The 12359-nt window shown below is 49.4% G+C and overlaps 1 protein-coding gene across 1 annotated transcript in view; it reads right to left on the bottom strand.

The window, feature by feature from the left end:
- Positions 1-285: 285 nt before the first annotated feature.
- The window catches only part of NSD1 (nuclear receptor binding SET domain protein 1), a 130305-nt gene continuing 118231 nt past the window's right edge, over positions 286-12359 (bottom strand). The window contains exons 25-26 of the mRNA XM_077824645.1: positions 8283-8487; positions 286-4326 (exon numbers count right to left, since the gene is read on the bottom strand). Coding sequence (XP_077680771.1) covers positions 2726-4326; positions 8283-8487 — 1806 coding nt within the window. The 3' untranslated portion in view covers positions 286-2725. The remainder of the gene's footprint in view (positions 4327-8282; positions 8488-12359) is intronic.

Consider the following 12359-nt stretch of genomic DNA (forward strand, 5'->3'; position numbering starts at 1 on the left):
TGTACAGAAAAGCTCTGGAGGGAGAAGAGAAGAGAAGAGAAACAGTGGTGTAGTCAAATGAGTGGCGGAAGGCCGGGGGCTTAAAATATCATGCAATGGCTCAATCTACTTTCACTGTTCAAACAGGAGCTCCTCAATAACTGCTGAGAGTGAAGGGATTCTGCTGCCGCTGTGAACCTCGCCCTATATTTCAACACATGACTTATAAGGAAGATTCTTCAAACCTGCGCTCATGAGAATTCACTGAGAACTTTTCCATTGTAAAGATTTAGAATAGCCTGCACCAAAAATATTCACAGTTTATTTTTCATGAAACAAATAACTAGTTAACACATGACATTGCAAAAACAGAGTTGGACAAAGCAGTGCAGATGTCTTTTCTTGTTACAGCTCCGCTGGCTGGGCGGCTGGCACAGAGGACACCCTACTCACACAATCTACATGGCAAAGTCCAGCTCATGGGAAGGGCTATCAATGTAAATTAGAGATTTATTTTCCTTCTCACACATGATAAATACTTAACATACTGAACCTCATTACCGTTTTTTTTGTAATTTTGTTTTTATTTAAAAAGTTAATAAAATGCCCTTAGTTTATCCTCTCTCAATGGCTCTGAGGAGACATCCTGATTCCCTTTGTGCAGGAGTCATGCAAAACAATAGCTGCTTGCATCTCCCCCAGCTCAGCAGAGATCAGGGACTGACCCGCAGGTCTTCACGGAAAAACAACACTAAACACTAAGATTCCATAAGCCATAAAGCTTTTCCAAGTCACGAGCTACACTGAGGGGCCTGAAGTGATTCAGACTAGAGAGGAGACACACGACAGCACTGCCCAGAGGGGACACTCTTGGGGAGCTGACTTTGGAAAGGAGAATGGATCAGGATTTGCCTTGTTACAGAGACCTCTCTGCCTGTCACAGAAACCCACAAAGCTAATTATTGCTCTCTCTTGGAGCAGTGGGAACATACGAGCTGAACGCCAGCCCTGACCTGTTCCCAAGTTAGAGGAAAGGGGCTAGTATGGAACTAGGGCTCCCGCTCTGGGGAGAGACCTACTGTGCTCTCTCTGAAACAATGGGCCCAGGTCAGTGGAGCTCAGGCATGTCACGCAGGTAATGTCTTGGGAGACCGTGCTGATGAAACAGCGCTTACGGCTGGCACAGCGCACTGCACTGACCGTGGGCAGCACGGACGCAGAGTGCCTGGCCACTCCTTCGCAGATCACAAGCGTCACTAAGTCACAAGTAGCCATTTCCTACGTCCCTGCCTGTTATTCCACCGCACACCGTATCAGTGCCATAGCAGTGTGTATTTCTGCCTCAGCAGTCAGGTCACGTAACTGCTTCCATCAGGTCTACTCAGAATACCAGCCCGGCAAGTCACCAGGCACAGAGTTTCCTTGAGTGTGATGGGGGGGAGGGTGGGGCGCAGCCAGGTGCTAGAGCCATTGTGTTCCAGTGTGAGAACTATTACCTTGAGGGGCTGGTTTTCTGACACACAGACACTTCAACATAGTCCAGGTAATTCAAGTCTCCTGTGGGGTTTTTTGGTTGGAAATACAGAGGCTAACCAAGGGGAAGGGTGTTGACATGGTTTTCCATTCTGGATATAGCATGCCTTCTGAAATAGCTTCTTGACTCTGCACTATGGAGTGAATTCCACAGAATTCACTCTGCTAGGGCTACCAAGACACTCTGCAAACAGGACTCCTAAGCATGTGGTTGAGATGGGGGAGGAAGATACTATTTAGTTTGCTAGTTCATGGTAACAACCAAGGAGAAGAAGGAACTGCCTGGAGCATTCAGAAGGGCAGCATCTCTACCCTGGCAAAGGCAGCGCTCAGCATCCAGTCGGGGCCTTACTCAAGCGCTACCTTGCTACAACAGCTGCCTCCAGGGCTCAGCGCATCGTATGTGCCGTGGAAATTCCGCCTCTCTCACGTTACAGAGCTAAGACCCAAGAGGAGAATCCTGGCAGATGGTATCTTCAGAGACCCTCTCCCCCCATCCCCAATCACAGGGCCTGCGCAGAAGCAGTTCTCTTGCCCACGCTGGAATGAACTGTACAGTCTGGCAGGAGCAGGCTCCTCCACTAACTCCAAGGGACTCCACCATTTTATAACAGCACCTGTGTTTTGGGTGAGCCTTGCACTGGTGACACATATCAATGTGCACACTCAGGCAAACACTTGCAAAGGAAAACCCTGTGGGGAAGGAGAATTGGGCAGCGCAAGTGCTAAATCCCTTCCCCTCTTCAGAGTCTAGAAAAGACACTTGTCCAATTACTCTGTGCACCATTTAATCATTTGAAACATCTGAGATCCCAGTTCAGACTAGTTGTTCTGCTTTCACTAAGAACAGTTAAGAGAAAGGAAATTGCTTCCTCAGGGCCATTTAGCTGTGTTTTGGAAACCCCTTTTGGATGCAGACCTCGCACGCAGACACGCTAGATCAGTAACATGACCATTTCAATGGAATTAGAGATTTTATCCGGAGTGGACTCTTTATTTCAACTTTACCGTTTGTAAAAGGAAGAGGAAAAAAGGTCGCTGATGCTCACTCTCCGTGGCTGGGCCACACTCCGGTTTAGGTAAACGTCCTTGCTTATGTCATGAGAGCACCTGGGCTCGAGGCTGGGATCAGGGACGTGAACAACAAACAAAACAAAGAAAATCCCTCTCCCCAAACAAACCGACTGCAACCTGCCTGCCTCATTCACTGACTTCACTTCGGTTTCGATTCAGCCAATTCCTGACTGGGAGAATCCTGGGTGCGGACGAGCACTACGTTTTGCTCAGGCAAAGGGGCCTGCCCCAGGGGTGTCTGTGCTTTTCCAGAGAGCCAAGAGATCTGCTCAAATGTCTGAATGTTCCTGGCAAGCCATGAAGCCTGCTCTGGGGGCACTGGTGCTTCCCTGGCAGGCCGGGGGGTCTGTTCAAATGTACGTAACCTCTCGGCAGTCCAAGGGCTCTGCTCTGTGGGTGCTGATGCCACTTCCCGGTCAGCCTGCGTTGGCGGCTCAGGTGTCTGTAATTTCTCCATGGGCCAAGGTGCCTGCCCCCCGTGGGTCACGGCCGTCCCTGCAGCCCGAGAAGTCTGCTCCTCAGGTAAACAAGTTCGCTCTTTCTGCTGCGGCTGCGGCTCCCTCACTGCGGCTCCTCGCTCTTTTGGCTCAGCAGTCTGACCCCCGGGCCGCAGTGCTTTCTCAGACAGCAAAAGCCTTGGAGGCCTGTCGAACGCCTGACGCTGCAGGGCCCCCGTGGCGGGAGCCTCATCTGACAGCAGGGGCTGCGGGCCCTTGATGGGAGACTCGCCCAATGGCTGCGGCCGTGGGACCCTAGCAAGGGCGGGAGACTCGTCCATTAGCTGGGGCCACTGAGCCTGGGTAGCGGTGGGAGACTCGTCCGATGGCAGAGGATGCAGGCCCTTGGTTGGAGACTCATCTGCGGGAGGAGGCAGCAGAGCCCCAGCAGCGGAAGGAGACTCATCTGAGGGCGGAGGCTGCTGGCCTGCAGTGGTGGCAAGAGGCTTGTCCGACTGCTGAAGCCTCAGGGATACAATGGTGGGTTGTTTATCTGACTGCAGCCTCAGGGCCACAGCGGAGCAGGGCTTGTCCGACGGCTGCAGCCTCAGGGCCACGGCGGAGCAGGGCTTGTCCGACGGCTGCAGCCTCAGGGCCACGGCGGAGCAGGGCTTGTCCGACGGCTGCAGCCTCAGGGCCACGGCGGAGCAGGGCTTGTCCGACGGCTGCAGCCTCAGGGCCACGGCGGAGCAGGGCTTGTCCGACGGCTGCAGCCTCAGGGCCACGGCGGAGCAGGGCTTGTCCGACGGCTGCAGCCTCAGGGCCACGGCGGAGCAGGGCTTGTCCGACGGCTGCAGCCTCAGGGCCACGGCGGAGCAGGGCTTGTCCGACGGCTGCAGCCTCAGGGCCACGGCGGAGCAGGGCTTGTCCGACGGCTGCAGCCTCAGGGCCACGGCGGAGCAGGGCTTGTCCGACGGCTGCAGCCTCAGGGCCACAGCCAGAGGCAGCCTGTCAGAAGGCGGACGCCTGAGGCCCAGGACTGCAGGCTGATGGTCAGAGGGCTGAGCGTTTTGACGGTTAGCTGGCGGGACTGTGGGAGAGACATACTCACGAATTTCCCCGGGCTCTAGAGGGTTGGGTCCACAGGGATCATGCTCTGTGCATGATAAGCGTCCATCCAGTTTGGAGATAAAGAGCATGCCCTCCCGATGCTGCTTGCAGAAGGAGCTGGGACACATCTCACAGAAGGAAGCTGCTTCTTTGCCACACACATCACACTGATGCCAAGGGCATTCCCACTTCCCTGCAGCACAAACAGGAGAAAAAGCACCTTAGGAGGTAACGTAACAGAGCTATCGGGTTGGAAAGCTACAGCCGAGGGCGGGGGAGACCTGCTTGTAACGGCTCTCACTAAAACAATGTCAGAAATTCCCCTTCTCTGCTCCTGCACCAGTTGCCTTGGATTCATTACACCAAGCACAGAGGGAAACCTAGACACCGCATAGCTCAGGGCTAATGCAAGGAAAGTTCTGCCTTCAAGCTAACCCCATACTGAAAGGGTTCCAGATGTTTCCAATTTCAACTAGGGTTGAGTGAATTTGAGGCCAATTTCCTCCCTTCACACTGATGTGAGAGAAGATACTGGAAGACACTGGAGACAAGGAACTGAGGGCTGGTCTACACTACCGTGCAGGGTCGATCTAAGAGACGCAACTTCAGCTACGTGAATAGAGTAGCTGAAATTGACATACTTTGATCTACTTACCGCGGTGTCTTCACTGCGGTAAGTTGACAGCTGACGCTCCTTCGCTGACTCCACTTGCTCTCCTCGTTCTGGTGGAGTACTGGAGTCGACGGAAGAGCGCTCAGGGGTCAATTTATCGCATCTATGCTAGACGCAATAAATGGACCCCCGCTGGATCAATCACTGCCTGCCGCCGATCCAGCGGGTAATGTAGACAAGCCCTGAGTTTCTCTTGTCTCCCCCTCTGGGCATAGGACAATAGTTCTTTACAGAAGCCAAACTATGTCTTAAGGAGTTCAGTTTGGGATTTCACTCACTGCTAGTATCAGAACCATCCTGGAGAAAACCAAATCACCCCCAATGTGCAGCAGAGTCAATTGCAGGCCTCTCTGCGGATTCAACCCATAGCACTCCCCAGCTGGGCACACACTGCACTGGCTGTCACTGGCTACCGAAAGCCTCCATCTTACAGATTCATAGAATTTAAGCCCAGAAGGGACCATTAGATCATCTGGTCTGACCTCCTATATATCCCACACCATTACATTTTACACTGTTACACCTGTATGGAATCCAGTCACTTGTGTTTGGCTAAAGCATCTTCCAGAAAGGCACCAGCCTGGCTCTGGAGACATCAAGAGATGGAATATCCACCACTTCCCCTGGGAGTTTGTCCCACTGGTTAATCATCCTCACAGTCAAAAAATGGGACCTAATTTCTAATCTGAATTGGGCTGGTTTCAGCCACCCACCATTAGTTCTTGTGATGCAGTTTTTCCATTAGATTACAGGGCCATGTAGTACCCAATATTTTACCTGTGAAGGTATTTCTACTCCATAGTCAAGTCATCTCTCAATCTTCTTTTTAATAGTCTAAACAATTGAGCTCTTTACGATGAGAGAGTTAAGGTATCTTCTCCAGCTCTCAACTCATATTTGAGGCTCTTTTCTGACCCTTTTCAATTTTCTAACATCCTTTTAAGAACATGGACACGGTATTCCAGTATCTTCTCAGCGAGGCCATATACAGAGGTAAATCAGCTGCCGACTCCTACGCACTACTGCTGTTTACACATACCAGGATTGCATTCGTTGGTTTTTCACAGCATTGCCCTGGGAGCTCATGCTGAGTTGCTTGTTCACTATGAGTGCCTAAATCCTTTTCCAAATCACAGGTGCCCCAGTCGGTAGCGATGGCCTGCATTCCTTGTCCCTAAATGTATAATGTTCATTTGGCTGTATAAAAACCCATTTTGATTGAATGGGCCTGCTTACCAAGCAATCCAGATCCTTCTGTCTGACTCCCTGCCCTCATCACTATTTACCACTCTGCCAGTCTGTGTTTCACCTGCAAATTTTATCAGAAGTGATTTTATATTTACTTCCAGACCACGGATAAAAATGTTGAATAGCGTTGGGCCTCGTACCAACCCCTACAGCCCACTAAAACACCTGCATTCAGTGACGAGTCTCCATTTATGGTTACTTTGAACTCTGTCAGTTAGCCAGTTCTTAAGCCATTTAATCTGTGCTTTATTGCTATTGTAAAGTGCCCATTTTCAAAACCAGAACATCCTGTGGTCCTGTTAAACGGTGGCTTGCCCTTGGGATGGAGAGCCTGAGGCTAAGCCAACCTGATAACAGGACAAACCTCACTTGTGAGGGCCCAGCGGGTTTCCTGTATACAAGAAGCTGACAGGGAGCAGCTGGGGAAAGAGCTGGAGGGAAGATACTGCAGGTAGCAAAGTGGTCTCTGTGGGGCCCTGAGTCAGAAGGCCAGTCAGAGCAGGAAAGGAAGCTCAAAGCAGGGAGACAAGCTCCCCAGGCTAGGAGGCCTGGGACAGACCCGATCAAAACAGGGAAGAGACTGAGAGCCCCTGAGGCGAAGTAAAGAGGTGAGGTAGGAAATGGCCGAGGGAAAACCGCAACATGGGTAAAGGAGCTGAGCTAGCTGTGCAGTACAGGTTGAAGAACAGAGATAAAGAGGTTCAGAAGAATTGTTTTTTGCATTCAGACATTTTTGGGATTCCTTAGTTTGGACCAGTGTGACACCAGAAGGGGTGCACTTATGATCGTAACCCAGTAGGAGGGCTGAGGTACTATTCCAGTGCTGGTGACCACTGGCAGGGAGCTCTAGCCCTGCAGGAGAGCTGCAATGTCGTATCTGGTCCTGAGGGGGCGGCGGGGGTGAGTGGACTCGCCTACAGTTATTAAGTCAAACACCTCACAAAAGTGTAAGTATTTTAAATCTACACAGTTAACTTTATCAATCAAATTTGTAATCTCATCAAAGAATGAAATTACGTTTGTTTGATAAGACCTATTTTCATAAAACTATGTTGTCTTGCATTAATTATATTCCTGTCCTTTAATTCTTTATCAATTAAAACCTATATCAGCTTTTGCTTTATTTTGCTAGCCAATAAATAGCTGCATCATCCCGTTTTCCCTTTTTGAATATGGGCACAACACTAGTACTCTTCCAGTTTTCTGCAATTTCCCCAGTATTCCAAGATTTATTAAAAATTAACATCAGCAGATCAGATCTCCTCAGCCAACACTTTTAAGACTCTTGAGTGCACGTTATACAGGCCGGCTGAATTAAAAATGTTTATCCCTAGTAGTTGTTTATCCCTAGCAGACTCTCCTCAGTCACTAACGGATTGGAAAATACTTCATCATCCACATGTGATACATCATCCTGCTTCTTTCCAAACACGGAATAGATTTATTAAATACTTCTTCCTCTTCTGCATCAATATGAACAATTTTATCATCTGCATCAAGTAATGGGCCAAGACCACAGCTAGGATTTATTTTGTTCCTGATATATTTAAAAAAATCTCCTCACTGAATTTAGCCCTGCCAGCAATGGATTTTTCCCTGTTATCTTTAGCTTCCCTTATCAATTTTCTAAACTTCATAACTTCCAATTTATATATTATTATTCTATTTTCCCCTTTTTTATATTTGTTATATATTGATGTTTTATTTCTAATTTGCCACTAAACCAGGATGAGCTTTTAACCAAATTTCTCCTCTTTCTTGATTGTGGAGTTGTGGCTTTTGGGCCATCTAATAACTCCCATTTTTCATTCACATTTTTCTGCCTCAGTGTGTTTCTGGTTCTCCTGCTCCCAATTTTGCTCATAATTTTTCTCTGCTTTAGGAAATTAGCCCTTTTGAAGCACCCAGTGTATATATTACTGGTTGGGACTGTTCTCTGTTCGCTCACATTGAATGTAAATAGGTCATGATTAATGGTCCCTAGGTAACCACCAACTTCCAGTCTAGTGATCAACTCAACGTTATTCATTACACGGAGGTCTAGTACAAAATTGCCTCATGGTGGGTGCAATACCTCTTGTGTTGGAAAATTACTATCTATAATTTTTAGAAGCTCCAATTGTGTGTTACTGCCGGTGAGCAGAGAATTTGCTTTCCTCTAGCCAGGCCTAGCAGTGCAGGTCTATACCGCTCCCTTCCCAAGAGCGGAGCCCAAAGGAATTACTGACCTGCTGGCCGTTTGGTCAGGTTGAGGCAGTCTGCGTGGTACACTTTTGGGCAGCCCGTCTTCTTACACGACACTAGCTGTCCCCCGTCTCCACAGCTGAAGCACTCGTCCTCTCGCTCTTTCATGACCTCTGCCTGTGATCTGCGCTTCACTTGCTGCCGTCTTTTGAACTTCTTGGACTTCTCCTCTGTGAGGTGAGGGGGATTCTGAAAGTAAGATCATACAAATTAACACTGGTCTCTGCCCCCTCTAGGCAAGTGGCACAAGCCATGCTGAAATATCCTGCTACAGGAGAGCTGCCCACCTAGCACACAGCTGTTGTCTCCAAAACAAGGCAACTGGGGATACTCTGCATAGTCAAACAGAGGAAACACTGGAATGAAACCCAAAGCAGAGTAACAATTCCATCTATACACAGTGGGGCCAAGCCACCCAAACTCCTGGCTTTCACGCCAGACTAACCTTCCTCCCCAGGACCCAATCTTGTCTCTTTTTTTTTTTGTAAACGAGAATCAAAAACTTATAAGTTGGTGACTGAATGACAAACTCCAGACAGTGAGATTAAAGAGAGAGATGTAAGCGTTTTTTACACATTAAAGAATTAAAAGTAGATTTGCTTTATCTTACCCTGAAAAGTATCAAAGCCAAGGACGGTGATTCATGGATGTTAGCTTCCTATTATGGAGTGCACTGACTGAACAATAGAGCACATTTTAATACTTGAAGAGCTTTTAAAACCCCTCATGAAACATGCCATGAGTTATGCTGAAGTGAACATGATGTGAATGGTGCTTTCAACCCCAAATAGGGCAGTGGAAAAGCATCCCATTCTGGGAAATAACTGCTTTGCAGAGGACATATAATTAGCAAAACATTGCCACTGAAACCTGAGATGTACCTGGCATCTGACACAGCTGTTTCTAAATGTTTTGTGAAACCCATGTGACCTGTAGTAAGATGGGCTGCTGCTGCTACCGTATCTGGAAACGGTCTAGAACCTTTGCACTGAACGGACTGGTAAAAACGGGTACTGCATTGTACTTAGCAATGGCAAAACTAACACAGTTGGAATAAGATTGAGGGTACCAGAATGCATTGCTCTCTCTGATGAATGAGGCTGTTCAGAATTTAACAGAACTCAGACTGACGTATTTCATTATTTGGATATTTACTGACACAATGAGTCTCTCTCCTTTCCTTTTTCAGCTAAAATTTTCCATACTTGGACTTTGCCAAAAGGTGATTGTTTCTGGACAGCTTGACAAACCCCTGGGAAGTTGGTGAGTAACAAAAGGATTTATTGACACACATTGCTCCCCAGTACAAGAAACCTGACCTCTAACAATGGATTAACTAAAAGACCAACTAAATTTGAAAAGTCAAACTTTAGTGTAAATAACCCTCTAGGCCAGATTTTGTCCTGCCTCTGAGAGCGGGCATGTGAGGAGGGGAGAAGCAGGAGATGAATGCCGTGCACATGCTGTGTGGGGAGTGACTGCACGGAACATGGGCTATTTGACTAGCCAAGGCAGTTGTGAAAGCAGGGGATCACTCTAAGCAAGACCCTGCAATACTCTCTAGCTGTGAAATATACTCCTTGCTAAAGAATTAATCGACTGATTCCGAGGCCTGGTCTACACCTAAAAATTAGATCTAGCTACATTTCTCATGGCCGTGAAAAATGTTGCATGTAGTTAGGTCGTCCTAGCCCCCACTGTCAACGTGGCTAGATTGACGTAAGAATTCTCTGTAGTGTAGACACTTCCTACATCAGTGGAAGGGGGAGAGGTGGATTAACTACATCCATGGAAAAACCCCTTCCAACGGTGTAGGAAGCATCTACGCTACCTAGGCACAGCTGCAGTGCTGTAGCCTCTGCAGGGTAGATATGGCCTGAGCTCTGACTTAAAAAAAAAAAAGTTTCCAGCCTTTAAAACATAAACAGAAGGAGATGGAACAGCTTCCGTACCAGGAGAGGTTAATAAGACTGGGACTTTTCAGCTTGGAAAAGAGACGACTAAAGAGGAATATGATAGAGGTCTATAAAATCATGACTGTGGTGGAGAAAGTAAATAAGGAAGTGTCATTTATTCCTTCTCATAACACAAGAAAAAATGGTTGCTCACTTTCTCGTCACTGTTGTTCTTCGAGTGATTGTTCATGTCCATTCCAAGCAGGTGTGTGTGCGCCACCCGGAAGATTTTCCCCCTAGCAGCGTCCACAAGGCCTGGGCACCCTCTGGGGTGGCGCCTTCATGGTGCCCAATATCGAGCCCCGCCGACCCCCCCCACCCCCTCAGTTCCTTCTCGCCGACTATTCCGACAGAGGGGAAGGAGGGTGGGTATTGGAATGGACGTGAACAACACATCTCGAAGAAAAACAGTTACGAGAAAGTGAGTCACCGTTTTTTCTTCTTCGAGTGATTGTTCATGTCCATTCCAAGCAGGTGATTCATAAGCTAGAGCTCAGGAGGTGGGGAGTTATCCACAGAAAAGAGCACGGCTCGCCCAAAAGCCGCATCGTCCCTGGACTGTTGTGTAATTGCACAGTGCGATGTAAATGTATGTATCGAGGACCACGTGGCTGCCCTGCAGATTTCCTGAACAGGGACTTGTGCCAGGAACGCCGCAGAGGAGGCCTGGGCCCTGGTAGAGTGAGCGGTTATCTGTAGAGCGGGCGCCTTTGCCAGGGTATAGCACTCCCTAATGCAGGACGTTACCCTTGACGATATGTGTTGAGATGATACCGGAAGGCCCTTCATTCTGTCTGCCACGGCTCCGAAGAGTTGGACGGATTTCTGGAACGACTTAGTTCTCTCTACGTAGAGGGCTAAGGCCCTACGCACGTCCAGTGAGTGCAGCCTACGCTCCCTATCGGAGGAGCGTAGCTTGGGACAAAGCACTGGGAGGAAGATGTCCTGGGTCACGTGAAAATGGGAGACAACCTTCGGGAGAAAAGCCGGATGAGGCCTCAGCTGAACCTTATCCTTATGAAAAACTGCGTAAGGGGGCTCAGACGTGAGGGCCCTGAGCTCCGAAACCTGTCAAGCCAAGGTAATTGCTATGAGGAACGCAACCTTGAATGAGAGAGATAGCAGGGAGCAGGTGGCCAGAGGTTCAAATGGCAGGCCTGAAAGCCTGGAGAGGACTAAACTGAGGTCCCAGGCAGGGACAGGCTGACACGTGAGTGGGAAGAGCCTGTCCAAACCCTTGAGAAAACGACTGACCATAGAGTTTGCAAAGACCGAGAGACCGTCTGAACCCGGATGGAAGGCGGAGATAGCGGCCAACTGGACCCTTATTGATGACCGGGACAAGTCTTGATGCTTTAGGTGAAGAGGGTAGTCCAGTATAAATGGCATGGGGGCGAGGAGCAGCGGCTGACTATGTTGCTCTGCCCAGATGGAGAACCTTTTCCACTTGGCCAGGTAAGTAGCCCTGGTGGAGGGCTTTCTACTACCCAGGAGGACTCATCTGACCTGGTCTGAACAAGAGAGCTCTGTGGCACTTAGCCATGGAGCATCCAGGCCGTAAGGTGGAGCGACTCCAGATTCGGGTGCCGGAGTCGGCCTGGTCCTGTGCGATGAGGTCGGGGACCAGCGGTAAGGCGAGTGGGGCCGCTATGGACATTTCCAGGAGAGAGGTGAACCAGTGCTGACGCGGCCACACCATCGCTGTTAGTGTGACTCGGGCCCAGTCCCTGTGGACTAGCGGGATGGGTGGGAAAGCATACAGCTGGCAGCCCTCCCACGAGAGGAGGAAGGCGTCCCCGATGGACCCCGAGCCATGGCTCCCGAGAGAACAGAATGTCTGACATTTCCTGTGGCCCGGAGTGGCCAACAGGTCTGTCTGGGGAGAGCCCCAGAACCGGAAGATTGAGCTCACCACGTCTGGCTGAAGGGATCACTCGTGGCTGTTGAAGGTCCGGCTGAGGCTGTCCACCAGTGTGTTTCGCACCCCTGGGAGGTATGAGGCCTGCAGGTGTATCGAGTGCTCTATGCAGAAGTCCCACAGTGCAAGGGCTTCCCAGCATGGGGGAGAGCAGCGTACGTCCCCATTTGTTGATATAAAACATCGCC

The sequence above is a fragment of the Eretmochelys imbricata genome, chromosome 8 (assembly GCF_965152235.1).
Source record: "Eretmochelys imbricata isolate rEreImb1 chromosome 8, rEreImb1.hap1, whole genome shotgun sequence".
Lineage (NCBI taxonomy): Eukaryota > Metazoa > Chordata > Testudines > Cheloniidae > Eretmochelys > Eretmochelys imbricata.